This window comes from Corvus moneduloides, chromosome 4 (genome assembly GCF_009650955.1).
Source record: "Corvus moneduloides isolate bCorMon1 chromosome 4, bCorMon1.pri, whole genome shotgun sequence".
NCBI lineage: Eukaryota > Metazoa > Chordata > Aves > Passeriformes > Corvidae > Corvus > Corvus moneduloides.
The window spans coordinates 17,808,757-17,826,724 of NC_045479.1; the positions used below are offsets into that span (position 1 = coordinate 17,808,757).

The 17,968-nt window shown below is 42.3% G+C and overlaps 1 protein-coding gene across 4 annotated transcripts in view; it reads left to right on the forward strand.

Annotated features, from left to right (window-relative positions):
• DENND5B (DENN domain containing 5B) overlaps positions 1-17,968 on the forward strand; it is a 104,979-nt gene that overhangs the window by 28,649 nt on the left and 58,362 nt on the right. For 2 of the 4 annotated variants that reach the window (XM_032105910.1, XM_032105912.1), the window contains exon 2: positions 14,872-14,937. The exons of the other annotated variants lie outside the window; for them this stretch is intronic. In XM_032105910.1, the coding sequence (XP_031961801.1) occupies positions 14,872-14,937 (66 nt within the window). The remainder of the gene's footprint in view (positions 1-14,871; positions 14,938-17,968) is intronic. 4 annotated transcript variants of the gene reach the window in all.

A 17,968-nucleotide genomic window follows, 5' to 3' on the forward strand; every position in this document is an offset into this window, starting at 1 on the left:
TACCGTTGCCACGTTGAGAAAAAGAGGTGAACAGGGATGAAAGGAGAATTAGAGCTGTGCTCTCTTGGATATCTTCTGCTTAGCCAACCAGCTGACTGTACCTTCCTCCATTGGAGATCCTTGTATCCCTCCAACCCATCTCCCCAAGAGCCAGCCAGCTGTGTGTTGCTCTCGTACCTGGCTAAGCCTTATGTCCTAAAGGGTTGATGGCAAATCACTAGACTTTTTAGACTTTTCCATATCAAATCTTTAAACCTATATGAGGTGTAACAGCGATCAACACACCTTGCCTGCTTTGAGGTTTCACTCAAGATGAGCAATGACTTTAATCAGTCACCCGAGGTGCTGATCCATTTAAAGGTAACTTGTGCAACTTGGTCACAGGGGAATAGCGTAGCAAAGGGATTACCACAAGCTCACTTGAGCGCCTGTTCTCTCAGGGATGATGGGTTGATGAAAGCACTGCTTGTCCTGTGCTGGATCTGAGACTTCTGCTAAGCTTCATCTGTAATAATATTTTAGCAGAAGTGACTTCCCAGCACCAGTGCAGTAAATAACTCTACCATGGTAAATTTACTGAACTGTTTATTGACGGTTGCTGACTGCTTGAGAGACCTTTCTGCCCTGTCTGCTACTTTCAGGGAAGTGAAACTACTGTTCCAGAAACTGGTGGTTTGTTGGTGCTCATCTTCAGATGCTTAAAATCTTCTTCAGTCTTTGATATGGTTATATTTATGTAGACACAGCAAGTCTTGGAGGTAAAATGGGGAACTTCAGAAAGACTGGTAACTGCATGAATAAATTCTGAATTTAAAATTAGTAACACTTCTGTCTTGTCAATATATAGATATATAAAAGTTCGCCTTGTACCTCCCCTCCCCTTCTGTGTCCATTTTTGTCTTTTAAGAAAGTTTCCTTTTTTTTTCTTTTCAGCATCCTCAAAAAGACTGGCTTTCGCTTTTCTCTCTGTGTAGAAGCTGTCTATTGATCAGCTGATAAGGAAAAAAGGTGTTCAGATTGTGACCTGAGGCAGCTTTCTGCATGGCCAGGTCCTTCTGCACAGTTCCCCAGATGGCTTTAAATGCAAAGTTCCTTTGGTCTACACCACTTTTTTTGTTACTTTGTTTTGGCTTTTTTTAAAATAAAGGATGGCATTTTGCTTTTTGGGAGTGTTGTAGGTGACATGTGAAGTAAACCTAAAATGAGACTTTCTTTAGATGCTTTTAGTTGCCGGGATCTCCTTTGGTGGCTAGACACACCGCTTGAGAGATACCACACAGAGCCTTCTGTCATATGAGGGCTGGTTAGGAGTATCCCAGTGCATGTGAAGCTGAAGCAAATGTATTCATGGACTGACTGAAAGTACAGCTGGATAATGGCTGGGATTCTTCTTGCATATCTTCTTTCAATGTACTTATGGTGCATTTCTTTTGTTGTGCAGCAAGCCGTTTTGGGTTGATATCGCCTCTTTTGGGAAGTGGGAGAGGGAAATTTAGACACAGTCTCTCCTCATTCCAGTAAGCAAAAAACTGAACACATTTTTCATGCCTGAAGGCAAATGTTCTACCTCTTATTCTGTGTTAGAGCAGCCCCTTAGAAAGAAGTTTGTCATGGTTTAGCCCCAGCCAGCAACTCAGCCCCATGCAGCTGCTTGCTCACTTTCCCCTGGTGGGATGGGGGAGAAAATTGGAAGAGTAGAAATGAGAAACTGTGGATTGAGATAGACAGTTTAATGGGTAAACTAAAAACAGCCTGTGCAAGCAAAGCCAAAAAAAAAATGGAATTCATTCACTGCTTCCCATGGGCAGGCAGGTGTTCAGCCATCCCCAGGACAGCAGGGCTCCAGCACGCATAACAGTGGCTTGGGAAGACAAATCCAAGCCATAGCTCACTACTGTGAAGAAAATTAACTCTACTCCAGCCAAAACCAGCACAAAGCTGTAGTTGCATTTTGTGAGGATGCTTGTAAAACACTCTAAGCTTTTTTCCTTGCTGGATCAGGCCACGCATGGACTGGAAACTAGGGAAGGTGGTGCCTCAGCTGTAGCTGACGTGGGCAGGAGCCTTGTTTCTGGTGGCTGAGGGAGGAAATGTGATGGGAAAGAGCATTCTGCAGAGCTGAGGTGCCCAGACCAAAGGAGGAGTTACTTAACAAATCCATAAACCCCCAGTCAGTGAGCAGCCAACCCTGCAAGCACCAAAAGCCAGGCTTTTCTTAAATATAGAAGGAAAATCCTATGGTGCTGTATCCAGTTTTGGATATGGGTTTAAAGACTTCTCAAAGACCAGAAAGCTCAGCAGTGTTACTTTTCCATTAAATCCATTTTGTAATAGCCTGAGTAATACCAGCCATGCTGACAGTAAGTTTGTGCAAGCAGTTCACATGCATCTTTTGCCTCTGTGCATGTGCTGCCTCTGGGAAGATGTTGGATTCTGTAATTCATGTCAAGAGATCTGTATGTAGTTCCACAAACAGAGGTGATATTCCAGATCAAATCAATAGGTCACTCCTGAGGAGGAAGCCTTCCTAACAGAATACCCCTCTGCATTTTAGAAACAAGGGCAGTGTGGGGATAGGGGGATTATGAAAGCTGGAGGCTTTTCTCCTAGGGCTGGAGAAAAAAAGTGATGGGGAAAAATATGCTCCAGGAAAGTATGCACAGACTGTCTCTCGGGCTCTGAAAAAAATCTGGGGGCATCCTGCTTGTAATCTTCCCCACAAAATACTTTCTTTTTAAAACTCCAGCTCTTCCCTGGGTTGGGAGTTTGCTTAACACAAAGCATACACTTCCCCTGTGGCTTCCTTAAGCCCAAGTGCTGGGGCCTGACCAAGTTTCATCTCACACCTTCAGAGCCAGGTTGGCATCGCTGGCTTTTAGGATTTGCTCTGTCCTTCTGTCTCATGCTGGGCTAATTTAGCCTCATCTTGGTAAACAAGGAAAGGGTCCTTATTCAACAGATTTGAGCTGGAGTGACTGCAGCTGTCGTCTGGTCTGTGCGCAAACCAATTCTGTTCATTCCCTTGCCTGGCAGGAAGCCTGCACCAGAATTGTGTCGGGACTAATCAGCATTAAACCAATGTCAGAGGGGCTGCAGCAGGCTGCTCTGTGGCAAGGCAAGAGCAACAGGGCTGTTTGGGAGGGATTAGCCTAAGTCCTGTTCGGGATGCAGCTGTGCTAGGAGAAGCACTGAAACTGTGCAGAGTATTTTTCTTGGGCCTTGTTGTGAAAGCAGACAGCTGCCAAAAAAAGTGGCTTCACAGTGAGAAATCAGCATGATTGACTGTATGTGGCCATAGATAAAAAAGCCAGGAGAAGATGCAGTGTCCACGGAGCTGTAATATCCAGGAAATACAAATGATGCCTTTGAGCGTGCTGGGCTCTCCTCTCCTGGAAAGGCAAGGTGGCAGACAATGAAATGAGTTCAGTGTGTGGTCTCTAGCAAGAGATGATGTTAGTGATGCTGCTGCTATTGTGTTATACCATTATAGATGTGTTAGTACTAAACAACATGAAGACTAGGAGGTGGAAATATTTTGAAGAGAAGAGCAGAGGCTTGGCAAGGGCTGATTCATAGCTCAAGTGCCTCACAGACTTTTCCTGCTTGGCATTTACCTTGCAGGTTCACAAGTGCCTCCTGGTTTGCACTGCAAGCATTAAATCAGAGAGAACCTGCCTTACACTGTTTGCTCCAAAGATTCTGAAATATTGATGTCTTACTTTGCTCTCTCCTCCTTGCAGCTATTGAATTGTCATTGCAGTTTTTCATCTCAAAAATTATTTTTGTCCTGCTCCTGAGCACTATGATTTGCCTTTGAAGTCAGCCCTGCTTTGAACAGGGACGTGGACTAGATAACCTCCAGAGGTCCTTCCTGATCTGGTTATTCTGATCCACTCAATCCTGATCCCCCTGCTTTTACAGGTCCATATTTTGGATGATTCTACACCTGAAATTCTTCAGCTTCCTCTGTGACTCTGACAGCGGTCTGTCTGTTTGTGTATATGCTCAGCATTAGTCATCCCTTCTCTGACTGCAGCTATGAGAGTTCACTGGGAACAACCTGGAATGGGCTCATGTGTTATCCATAGCAGGCACAGCCATGCTCTGAATGCTTTCTAGGCCTCCTAAACCTCTGCTAAATATGAGTCTGCCTAAATTTGCATGTCAAAACTGTTTTCTTGTACAAAGCTAAGCCCAAATGAACTTCTGAACCATATCCCCGCCACATGCTAAGCATGTTTTTGTTGTTTCAGAAGCTCATTTAGGGAGAGCAAGCAGACCTTCTGGTCTGAGGTGCCCCAATTAATTATAAGCTACACAACGTAAGAAATCCTCCTTCTTAGGGAAAAATCTGGAGCAGCAAACCTGTCTGAGATGAGTGAAGTGAGACACAGGAACAGAGCAGGTCTCTGAATACTTTCATCACTAGAAAACTCCTTCAGGTCTCAGTGAAGAAAAAGGGACCAAAGGCCCAGCCTTGCCTTGTGCTTACTGATACATGATATGGTCTCCTCAGGCAGTGTCTGATGGCCTGGAACATTTAGTGGTTGTGAGATTATTCATTAAGGCAGAAGAGTATTAGCTACCAGCAGTGCCTTCTGGAACACCATTTCCCTAGAGGGAGATGAAATGGTTTGGGGCATACTCTTAAGCAGGAGTAAAAGGTTAAAAAAGCCCCAACTAAACAAAAATACCACAGATTTTCTGAAAACCTGCCATCCAGCTGGGTACTTACAGAACTGGATGGGCTTTGAAAGGAGCCTCCAGTGTACATCCTCAAATAGTCACTGAAATGGCTGGAAAATATATATGAACCTCTCCAACTCTGGTAGTGATTTTTAAAAAAATTTTTTTTTTTTTGCCAGTCTTGGCTGGGAGCATCCTGGCTTGCATGAGAGCTGTGCCCATGCTGCAGGTGGGCAGAGCAGATGGGGAGGGCTGGGCTGTTCAAATGAGGTAGGGCCAGTAACAGAAACTAGATTTGCTGTAACCCAAAGCCCCTTTTATCTTCTGTCCTTCAAGACTGGTATTTTTTCCTAAACAAGTTACCACTTTGAGTTTCAGAGTCTCTGTTAGTCTCTGGATATTCAAAAATTGCTTTCCCCAATGCAGTTGTTACACTTGGATTCTGGGGGGCACCTGTTTTTCTTGCTTAATTATAGGCAGTGTGCTCTGCTGATGGCCAGTGGCTTCAGGCTGTTATCCTGAAATTGCCACTTCTTCCCATTTCTAATGCAAGAAGTGGGTTTTTTTTAATTCAAGGCATTTGACAAGTTTGGGCCCCCTCCCTGTGAGAGCGCAGATGGCAGCTAAAGGGATGCTGGAACAATTTCACTCCTACCTTGGTGATGACAAACCGGGTTTCAGGAGGGAGTAGCAAGATTCTACAAATCTGTTTGAACAGATCCTGTATCCCTGACAAACGTGGAGGGGATTTGATGCTCTCTGTGATGGCCAGTGCTGGGGTCTGAGGTCCTGCTTGCTTACCTAACACGCTCCTGATTGACCATTATGTTCAGATTTCAGTTTCTTGCTTTCTGCCTCTTCTGCCTCTGCACTGTGAAAAGTGCAGAGCTGTTCTTCTTGTCAGGGAATTAATTATTTGTCATCAAGTAGAAGGGCTCTTCAGGAAAGTTCATAGAATGATAGAATGGTTTGGAATTTTTGGTATTTCCAACCCCCCTTCTGTGGGCAGGGACACCTTTCACTAGAACAGGTTGCTCAGGTCTCCATCCAACCTGGCCTTCAACACTTCCAGGGGTGGGGCAACCACAGCTTCCCTGGGCAACCACAGCTTCCCTGGGCAACCCATTCCTGTGCCTCACCACCCTCACAGTAAATTTGAGCTGGTGCAGCTCCTTTCTCCATCTTAAAGACCATGTGTGGTTTCAAGTTTTGTATGTGCTCAGCTTGCACAGATCATGGATTTGAAGAAAGGGATATGTTGGACTTGAAATGTATGGAGGTGCAGCAATTTCCAAGTTCATCATCTAGCTTTGGAGTTTTGTTTTTTGTTGAGGATCTTTGCAAAGCTTTGTGTTACTTTTTGTTTGGAATACACTGTACTGTAGTTTCCGTACTGAACTACGGTCTTTCTTAAAAGAGCACAATTTTCAAAATACTAAGTAAAAGAAAGGTTAGGGAAAGAGAAAAATCGACCTTGGGTTAGAACAGAAGTCAGTGCTTTTGCTTCTACAGGTTAACACAAGGTTGCAATTAAATGCCTTTTCAAAGCAGAAAATAAAGATTTATGAAATATCACTTATTTTAGACAATATTGATTCCATGGCTTCTCTGTCATGCCCTGACAGTTCAGGGAGATGCAGCAATGTTGTTGTTTGTCTAGGAAAGTGCAGACCTCTGTTGGAGAGTCCACCTGGATGACTATTGCAGGGTCATGTGAGTCTGTGTGTTATCATTTGGGTAGGGCCACTGCACTTTGACCTAACATGGAGAAGGAGCTGTACCTGTGTAGGGCTCAGGTTTTGCTGCCCTTAATTCACCTGCTCAAGATCTACCCCTGCAGGCTGCATCAAAATCCCTCAACTCTTTAGTCATGGAGAAAGCAGTGGAAAGGTGCGAAGGTGACATGAGTTAGTGCCTTTAGTGCAGGATTGCTGTATCTTCCACCTTTATTGCAAAATCAAAGTGTTCCTGGCCTGAATGAAATGGGGCTCAGCGCTTAACCTGCAGCCTAAAGCAGCTTTGTTGGGAAGCACCAGTGTAAGAAAGGAAGCAGGAAAGGTGGAGAAGGTCCCTGAATAAACACACCAAATAGTTTAGAGCTCTGGGGTGGGTGGCAGAAGGATGTTTCTTTAGGGAGGCAATAATTTGGGAAGGAGTTAACCAGAAGCACCCCCAGAACCCACCGTTCCTCAGGCTGTTTATAAATGGATACTCTGATGCTACAAAATACAGATTCAGGTTGAAGTTTCATATTTCTGCATTAAAATAAGTGATATTCAGGCTGTCATATAATTATAAACGGAGAATAAACCTTACTGAATTCAAAGCCTGGGGTGAAGTCCTACTTCAGCAAGCAGCCTTTTACAGAGGCAAAAGAAGTGTGTTTTGGAAGCTTTGTTGGTTTGGCTCATAAATAAGTTTAGCTAGAAGTTTGAATGTTTTGGAATTCCTTTATGACCCTTGAATTTGCAGCTGTATGTGAGTGCTCAGATTCCTTTAATCTTATACATACATAGTGTTTTTGATTTCAAAGGGGAATTCTGTTCCCCACATGCACCACGTGTTCTTGTGACAACTTGGAGAGCCGCCCTATTGGACTGATTGCCTGTATACATGTAAAGCCCTTGAAATATTCATTATATTCTGTGGTAATCTAGTATTAGTGAATCATCTTATAGTCCTTAACAAGAAAGTATTTTTTCATCTTGATAGTAAAACTACAGACTTTATTTTAGCAAATATCCAGTAATACTTGTGCTCAGCTATCCTCTGCTTAGCTTATTGCTAACAGCTGTGTAACTGCTGAGATCTGCATCGTTTGTTGTCACAAATATTTTTTAGTTTGGGTCTTTCCTCTTGTGTGTGCTTCCCATTTAAATATTAAAAAAAAAAAAGAAAAGAAATTGCTTCCTTAATGTAAATATTTAATACAATGCACACAGACCTGTTAACCTTTGCATTGAGGAGGCATCCATCAGGGATGCTCCTGGTGTGTTTGCAGGTTGCAGAATAAATCACCACAAACCTGTCAAACCCTGAAGATGTATGCAAATGCCTGCGTCTCTTTAATCTGACATGTGTGTATCCTGCCTGATTTGAGATGGGAATTTTAATCCCACAGGAGCAATGCAGGAACTCCTGATGCTACCGCATTGCTGTGTGGAATTAGGAGCCAGCTGGTGTCCAGGTTTGAGGACTGTCTCTATTGTTGCTCAGGCCATTTTGTGGAAGAGCCGCAGGTGCAGGGGGCAGCTTTTATCCCAGAGCAGAGTGTTCCTGCCAGGCCCCTCTCTTTGGGAGAGAGGAGGCATGCACAAGTGTGAGGTTGTGAGAGCATGTGTGCTCTCTCTAACACAGAAAAATGATTGAGTCAGTGGGCTTATGTTTTATAGGGAATGTTGTGTGGGGACTATTGAAACCCATCCTTAAGCACCCAAAATTACTCTCTTCTGCCTTGATTTGAAGGAATAACAACTTTTTCAATGCAAAATGACAATGTTCTTGTTTTTTCGCAACAGGATGTTCAGATTTAGCTGTCCCACATTGTCACACCAAGACAGCACACTTTTCAGAGTTACGTTGTTACACTCGTACATTGTGTTAATTCTCTCTCCTTTTGCATGTACTCCTTGTGTTTATTAGACCTTCCAGACCTTTGTACACTCACAAAGACTGTAGTTGCTAAAGTGTATTCAGCTGTGGTCCGTGCCTAATGCAGCCTTGCTCTGCTCAGTATGAAACACTCCGTTTCTAATGTGTAATAATGTAACAGCCGAGGCTCCAAAGCAGCATGGTATGGTTTGCCTCATTAGGTGAAGCATTTTATTTAACTCCATGAAATTCCACTTTATGCCCAAGGAAGGTGTAAAATACTACAACATGTGTCATGTAGAAATAACAGGAGTTGTGTGCAGCGGCCAGGAGGGCTCTGGTGTCTGTTTGAGGTGGCTCTAAAAGCCTTGGTTTTCAAGTAGATCTGTAGTTGGTGGCAGGTCATGTTTATGTAAAAATCAGAGCAGCAATTACATGCCTTCTACCTGTGTATTTTTAGTATGCCAATCAACCTGGGATCCAGGCACCAGAAGATTAGAGGATTAGTGGTAAAGAGCAAACATTTGCTTAAAAGCCAAGTAATTTTAGGTGTATTTAGATCTCTGTTCTCTCTTGCTTTCAACTCTTACTAGCGGGGCACTGAATAATAGGTAAGACATGCACTTTGGTTGAAAGTGGACCTCAGTTTCTTACTCTCCTTTCTGTGCATCTCTCCCTTTTCAGAGTCCCACTGGCTCTCTTCAATCTGGTTTCAGGCCAGGAATTGCTCCCCGTTCCCTTTTTTGGCTCTCCTGGGTCTTTTTACCTTTAGGGTCTAAAAACATTCTTGAAACATATGCCATTCTTAAATGGATATCTTCTGATAGAGGGATTTTTGCTGGAGTGGCAGTGGAAATGTGAGAGAAGAAGGGGTGAGAGACTGGTTTTCATTGCTGAGCTTTGGCAAAGGGGAGACTTGTAAGATACAGAGCCCTTTGCACTTTTCTGTGTTCTTTAAGAGATCTTGATGGCAGTGGAAGGTGTATCCTGGGGTTTAAAGCTGGGTTGTTGGGAGAGCAAGCAACTTCAAAATACCCCTGAGAGGAAATCTGGTAGAAGCCTTGAAGTGGTGTTTTTGAGGCACAAGGGTCAGGATTGCACTTGCAGAATTGCCTTTATTTCCAGATGTCTGTGGGGATGAGTGGGACAAGGCAGGAAAGCCTCTGAGGCACAGGGGCATTTGTGAGCTGTACCCAGAGACAATTACTTTTCTGGCCTTTTCAAGTGAGATCCTTCTTTCCACAGATGCTTTGGCACCTAATACTCCCCAAGGTGTTAAGGAACGCCAAAGGATTTAGTTTCTGGTAGCCTTTGTAGGCATCTGAACTAAATCTAGAGGCATGGTAGAAAAGATGCTGTGCTTTGGGTTTTCCACCTGGAATCTAGTTTGGATCCAGAAATTAGTGTTTGTCCATGCCTTTGGATTTGAGTCCTGAAGCTTTACAGTGACCGCGTGATTGGGTACTGGTGTCAGCTTTCTGTATTTTTAGTAAACTTGGAAACTGGCCACAAAATAGGCAGGAGTGATAAAGCTTAAAACTGGGGGTTTATGCTTTGTCTGAAATAGAGGTCTGCTGCAATGAATAAAACCTAAGGCTGTATCTAACTAATCTAACTAGTAATGATTTACTTAAGGTTTACACAAGCATAAAGAATATTCTTCATGTGGCTTACATGCACAATTACTGTGCACTGATGCACTTAATTATCCCTTCTGTAAACTCACTGTCATTCTTCAGATTGTAAATGAAGCTGGTGTTGTCTAACACCTGTATTTTCTTGCAGAGATGTTCCTGAAGTAGTTACAACAGCTGATCTTTTATTCATGGTGGCATTTTTTTCCTTTTAACAATGTTCTTACACTTCTAGTTGACAAAACTCCATTGTTCCTTTTTTCAGAGCTACTAATAACTGCATCATCTAGCATGTTGTATAAATGCCTCAGTCCTTTGGTGACAGCTTTGCCCACCGTCAAAGCATTTGCAGTGTTATGCTGCTCTCCAGTTACTGTGGTACAGCTGGGTTGAAGCAGCTGAGAGCAGTCTCCAAATTGAAATGGTTTTCAGGTAGCTCTTGAGTGGAAGTATCAGCTTTAAAGAACGAATATGGCTGTGTGGGCAGCAGATCCTTGTCTCTCTGCATCTCCATTCCTGCTTGCCACCCTTCTCCGTCCGGAAGCTCTGGTAATTTCAAACCTTGCCTGGGGGTTCTTGTGACTTTTCAGCGTGCAGAAGGTTTTTTGTCTTTTCTCCTTCTAAAAGGACTCATTTGTTGAAAACTAGTGGAAGACTGGCTCTTGGAAGCTGTCATAAGGACAATTCCTTATTGGCAGCAACTTAAACAGCAGTTTCTCAAAACTCCCTAAGCAGAGTTTGTGCTACACAAGGGAGTGCTTCTACTTTACGCCAATGAAGGAGCTTTGGTGACTGCAAGAAGCAAAATTCTTTCTTTGCCTGACCCTTTTCCCATCAAGACCACATATTAACTAAGTTTTCCTAAAGCTTAGCAGCTGCAGCTTTGACAGGTGACAGTCACCTTCCTGTAACCCTGTGCTTGTAAAGGGTGTGCAAAAGAAGTAACTCACTACAGTGGGGAGCCACTTCTGGGTCCACCCTTTCTAAATCCTTCTTTTGCCCCACTAACGAAACCAGCTGTCTAAACCTTACAGGTGTGGGCCAGCTCTTCAAAGGGCTGCAAAGAGGCTATCCCTGATCAGGGTGTTTTAAGTATCCATCTTGAGTGCCAGTGTTTGGGTTATGGATTGTGCTCTTGGAAGAAGACGGATCTTCCTCAGAAACTGGGGATAGTTTCCTTCTGGTGCCAACAGCATGTGGACAGTGCCGAGTAAAGCCCAACCATGAGTCCCTTGCATCCCATGTGTGGCTCAGCACATCAAGGGGTAGCTCTTGGCAACATCAGCAAGGAAGGGCTTCTTTTAAACTGGAGAAATCCGGTGTAACATTGCTGAGTCCCGGGAACTGAGGCCTCAAGCTTGTGTGACGTGGGTAAAAAGAAAACTAAATCCCTGGGTTTAGCCAAGTATTCAAGCTGCAGTGTGGACATCTTCATGCTCTGTTGATGTCAAAGTTGTCTAGTGCTGAAAATGGTTCAGGCCAAGTTAAACTTTCTTTTTTTGTACTGATTTGCAAGCTGAGCTTAATTAGGTTGGCAGGAGGTGTTGTATCAGTGAATTAATTAATGCTCTGCTACTATATAAACTCAGCTTTGGTGCAAGTGCTTCTGACTTCAAGTAACAAAACACCTGAAACTTGCCATCCTGATGAGTGGAGACTAATACTGCTGCATGGTAGAATGTGCATTGCAGAGTGGTTTAAGAGATAACTGAGTGGACTGGAAATTTAAAAATAAAGCTGGCTGTTCCTGTCTTTAAAAAGCCCCAAAGCAAAATTTACTGATAAACTTCCCTTTCTTTCCTGCATTCTTGCACACAAACCTAAACTGTAATAGTACAGGGACTTTTAGGATGATAAGTTCTACTTGTTTGTGGGTTTTGGTGGGTTCTTTCCTTTTTTCCAGAAATACCAACTGTAACAAAACAGATCTTGGGACAAGACTCTTGTGCTACCTCTGTCACAATGGAGTAGAGAACAAAACCTGTTTTAAGATTCATTTGAATCAGAAATTGTATTTGTGAGACTATTTCCAAAACCAGTCTGAGAATGCAACATCGTATTCTAAGACAGAAATTAGATGCACTTGAACTTGATCCTGTCCCTGAAAATAAGTAGAAAGCACAAACATGGAAGATGTGCTGTGCAAAAGGCATGACTGGGCACCTCATCCTGTGTTCTGTCTGTGGAGGGAGGTGAACACATGAAGCAACGAGTGGGAAACTGGCATTGCAGTGAGTAGGAAGCTGTTCAAACTTCATAGGGGATGTGATGGCATCTAAAATGCCTTCGTTTTCTTTGCAGTTCAGCCCAAAACTGCAGTAGTCAGGTGCCTGTTGGTCCAAAGCCAGGGATCCCCTCGCTGGACAGGCTTTAGCATCCTGCTGTGTTTAAGGACCTGAGCTGGTGTCTTACTCCTGCTTGAACATTTGTCACTCTGCCATCATTGATGTTCTTTTGGGAGCTGAGAGCTGCATTTCAAACTCTTCAATTTCATGTGTTTATGTACCTTGCTCATGTCCTGTGTAACCAAACAAAAACTTAGCAGGCAGTTTAAGAATAATGATGTATGAAACTTCAGTTTAAATGAGCTTTTAATTGTTGCTCAGATTGTTTTCTCTATTAGTAAAAATGCTCATTCATTCCATACCAAGTGTTCAAAAAATACAGCAGATCTGAATATAAACGTGCAATAGAAATGAAAATATGCCACTTGTATGTGAACAGGATAGGCCAAGGATCTCTGGGGCGTGTTTTCCCTAGATTGGGACCCCATACTTGTTAAGGCAGCATGAAGAGTATGAGTGAATTCCACACCTTGATTCGTAGAAAAAGTAAAGTCCTGAAGCCTAAATAATTTCCTGTACTTTTAAGTATAGGTCCAGTTTTATACTTGCTCCTCTGTTGCCTGCTAATGCCTTCGGCCTTTGGAGACAGACTCCAAGCATTGGAGCACCGTGCACTGGGTACCTGTTTATTAAACTCCACCTGCTCCACTGCAAAAAAACACCCAAACTGACATAATTTAATTTTTTGGAATTGACAAGATTATAATACAATTTTTATGTAAAAGGGACGGCATAATTCATACTGACTTGCTAGTGTAGTGACATGTCTGTGGTCTCTTGGCAGCTGGGGCTTGGGGCTATTTTAAGACTGACAGTGTTGATGCTGTATGATGTTACTTAGTAGGCAGATAGTTCAGTATTTTAATCAAGGACAGAAGGAAGAGATGATGGCAAACTAAATTTCTCATGCTAAGAGCCTTTTTGTCTTTATTTAGACGTGCAATGACTTTTATGGGAACAGATCTCCTTTTTAATAGAATTTTTAAAATACTGCACCTTTTCCAAGTGTAATTAATTTCTGGGAATAATAGTGTTTCATTACATTGTGTTTGTGTAAAGAATTAGGCTGTACAACCCAGGGGAGTGTCCATAGCTCTGTATTTCTATCATTGTTGTCAATTTGACTTCTTGTGGAGGAGTTTTTGCATAACTTCTGTGACTGTTTAGCCCTGTGATTGATGATAGTAAATGGTCAAAGGACTGAAATGGGCAGCAAACCAGAACCTGTCCCAGTGCATCTGGTTATACATTACTTCATGAGTTGCTCCGTTTCGCTCTTCCTACTGCAAAGGTGGTGGCTACCTCTGTGGAAGCTCAGTGCCAAATTCCCTTTCAATTAAAATTTTTAGGGGAGAGCTGAAAGGACACCCTGGCAGAGAGACTTGTAAAGATATTGTAGATATGGGCCATTAGCAGGAGGCATCTCTAGTTCTGACAACTGTTTTGTTTCCTTTAGTTTAATACTTATGCAAGTTTTTAGTTCAAACAGCTCAAAATTAGAATGAAACAAGACGTGGGGTGGAAAAACATCGTCCTGCAGATTTGAATGTGGGCTATCTTCAGGTGCCTCCTAAAGAAAAGAGAAAATGATTTTAAAATACAAGTTCACATCTAAACACCTCTGTTAAAAGAACTCCTGTGCCCTCTGCTGAGGGCTGCCTTCCCAAAAAATCTGGCCTTGGCAGAACTCTCTGGGTCCTCTAAACTGATGTCTGGATTAACAGCTCAAGTAGGAGGTTGTAGCAGAACTACTCTGAGTTTACACCTAGAGAGAGAATCACCAGAGAGGTCATTGGTATTGCAGCTTTAACATAGGTGCCAGCTCTATAAAAAGAGATTTAACTTGAAGAGGATTGTGTAATCCCTTTGTGTAGTGTGTGAGTGTGACTTTTTTTGACGAAGAAATACCAAAGAATCTGTGGAAACATTTTTGTTTGTCTGCAGGAGATGAGCAAACCAGTTGGAAGAAGCCTCAGTTAGACATGCTAGCAGGAAGCTCTTCCTTTAGAAGTGGTAGCTGTTGCTGGAAGACATTAAAATTGTTCATCCAAGTTCTAAACATAGCTTATTTATTCAAATTTTAGTCTAAAAACACCCAGTTACGAGACAAATGATGAATAGAGGTGTTAGGTAACTTCAGTAAGTCCTGAAAATGGCATGCAGTACAGGATTGAAGGTGTAACAGTATAGCTAACACTATTATATTAAATAACACTTCTTGGGTTTAGTTCAACACTAGCTGAAGGACTGATGTGTTTTTTCCCCTGAGTTTCTCAGGCTCTGGAAGGGCTCAACATGTGAACAAAGATGTCTTTCATAATAGGGAAGCTGTAAAGCAGCGTGTTGTTTGAAGTACTGAGAATTTAATCTTGTTACTAATTTTGACAAGTATTTCTACCCTGTCTGTCATTGCATTCAACACCTCTATAGTAATCCAGGCATGGAAGGTTTTATTTATCGTGTGGATTTACCCTTTGCTGGTAGCACGGGGAAGAGAGATTGCGAGGAGGAGTATTTAACGTCTGCTTCATATTTTTCCCCTTCCCTAGTACATTGTGTATCTTTTCATTTTGTTCATACTTGCTTTTTTTATTTCTGTTTGTTATGTTGTGTAGTCTTGTACCAATGGCTACAAGCAGACCTCCATGGCAAGAGCTCAGACACTGCAGACAAAACCTCAGGTAAAGAGGGGTTAAGGATAAAACAATGATCAGGACCTCTCTGTTTCTATGTGTTCAGTCTTCTAACTCCTTTTGAATCAAATTAAAGATCACAGATCAAAATCAAAACCAAAACTCTTGGACTCTTTCATTCTTTTACCTAATTTAAATCAGTATTTGGTAATTTTTGTTCTATTTCTTGAAACTCTCTTGGCAGGTGTGGTTCTCCAGCAAAATCCCAGTAGTGGTGTCAGTATACTGGTGGAGAGGAGACTGTGCTAGATCTCTGTGCTTGGCAGACTGAACACTATCTTTCATGAGGCCATATTAGAGGATACTAACCCAGAAATCTAACAAGGCTTAGTTATGTGGATTTGTGAACAAAGGGGCCCAGAAAGTTCAGCTCCACCAATTTCTGCTACAGAGACACAAAAGCTTCCTGACACCTCAAGGAAGCACATTTTGCACTCTAGATTTAAATAGCAATAGTGAGGTTCACACAGACACATAACCCCCCCAAAAAATTCCAGATAATTTAGATGTATTGATAGGGTACACATCCCCCTGTGACTTCCTGCTTAAATATGATCCATCAATTCCTTTACATATCGACGTAAGAAAGTCAGGTTAGACGCTGCCCTCCTCCTCAGCGCCCCCAAATCCACTACCGTCTTATAGACAAGGCAGATTTTAAAACTTTGGAATGAGAACTGTTCAGTCTGCCTTGTCGCAGTCCTTCTTTTCATATCATCTCCATCCTCTGCTGTAAGATTATGAGAATATGTGGTCAGAAATAAGGCCTTTGAGTTAATGTCCTTGAACTCTGATCAGCCTCCCACTGCCACCTTGGCATCCTGGGGAGGCATGGAAGAAAAGCAGCAGAGCACAGTTTCTGCACTACTTAAACTAACCAGTTCCTGAGCCTGACAATTAACAGCTTGCTTGCTCCCCAGCCAAGCACTGTTATTCCTGTGCCCGCATTGTTTTCTCACTCACACATTGTGTATTATTTGCTTCTCGTGCAGGGTCATCCTGTTATTTAATAAGCTTAACAAAATTCCATCTGCAGGGAGAGAACATAGCTGCGTGTGCTGAGAGCTTTTAATTAGAGGTAGCTATCACAGAGGTGGTCACCATGAGCACTGTGCATAGTTGTGCTCCCAGAATGTTCCTCTAAAGGAATAAAAGATATTTTTGTTTCTGTAGTCACAAGCATTCCTGTCCACGTTCCAGAGCTTGGAAGGAGTGACAGATAGCTCACATTCCCTGGACCAGAGGGTGTGGGTGGAGGATGCCTCTGCCTATTTGGTACATGGCTTTGTATGCCTCTGTCACTGTGATAATTAATTGAAGCAGATCTGCTTAAAACTTAAGATCACTAAATTTTTACATAGGATCACTCTTAGGAAAGTCATTGTGATTAACAACTTCACTGCTGTAGCTGAGTTTCCCTAGTAATTGTATCCTTCATCCAAAACATGGATCAGGCTTATTTTCTAATTTTGAGCAATCTTTTTGTTTTGAAATGAAATTAGCACAGTTTTTTCTTGATCTAGCATCCATCACTTCACCATTTGTTTTTAATTTGAAACTAGATGTCCCTTTAAAAGCCAGCTCCTTAAAAGGAAGGCACAAGTTGTTTAAGAGTGCCATTAACAGGATGTAGCATCCAAATGAAATGGAAGTTGAATCTGAAACGTTTTACACAATTTTTAAAAGTACTTTAATTTTTTTTTTTTAATATCCTGAAAGCAAAAGGATTCAATTCAAACCCAATTTTTTAATTTGCCTCTGATAGGCAGCTGTCTCTGTAAGTTGTGCTGCTTGCATGGGCAGCACTCATCAAATACAATGCTCCTGTCCATATTCGTAGTACTGTTATCTGGCCATTAGTATTTTGGCAAATGGATTCAATTTGCATTTGATACTTGGTTCACTTTTAATGTGCCTTGCTAATCCTGTTTGGAAAGTTAGCAAAGAAGCACTTAAAAGCACGTAGGAGATTTAATGAAAATTCACTGTTTGGCCCAGAGTAACAGCTAAGTAAATTCTCTCTGCCATGTGTGACCCAGCAGGTCAGAACTACCAAGGCTGAGAGCTGATAGCATCAGGTACCCTTCAGTCCAGATCCCTTCCCTTATGTTTGCCAAGAAGATTCTGCTCCCTGTGGTTCTCTTCCAGCCGCATGTCAGTGTGGAGCTGGCTGTCATGGTCCATGCCTCTCAGCTGGTTTTGGTGAGAGTTGGGGTGTTTCCTGCTAGTTTGGGCAAATGATGACATTTCACCCTCACACACAGGCTGCTCCTGTCACAGCCTTGTACTGTTTCTTTCCTAAATTATGTATCTCCTCTAAAAGCTTGCGCTGCTTGTCTTTCCATGAGGCAGCTTTGTATGGAGGATGCAATGTCATGTCCTTTCAAGCTAACGACACGTTGATTTACTCCAGTGTGGTGTCTTGGCTCTTCTCTTTTCCCTCATGATCACTGATTGAGAGAATTGTATTTTCTGTGTGTGTGTTTTACCTTAAGTTTATCTTTTTCTTAAACCACTGGAGTAGTAAAATGCAAACACTGCAGAGACTCTGGAGAGGTAAGTTGTTTGTGCCATTTACTTTTCTGGCTGAAATGAATCCATGTTGTCAGCCTACGGGGACATTGTAACTGCTGGTTTTGGGCAGCTGGATTTCTTAAAGCAATGCTTATACTTGATAACCAAAACTTTTTTTTTTTGGTCATGAGAAAGGAAACCTTTAAAGAAATTTAAACTTCAGCAGTCACTTACTGTTAGTGGTGGAGAACTTCATGAAGTCACCCAGATATTCTCTTCTAACTTTTAATAGAAGCAACCAAATAAATTTAGCATCAACTACCTGTCTTTCTGCCAAGTCACGGTGGTAAGGTAGCCTATGTCAGATGTGAGAATGATTGAAGATCTAATTGGGAAATAACCTCATGCAGATTTGTTTGATTATGCAAGCATGTTAATTACTGTTTGATTCTAAGAGCTAAAAATGTTGCTGAGTATGTCTAAGTACAAACCTGGAGACAGAATT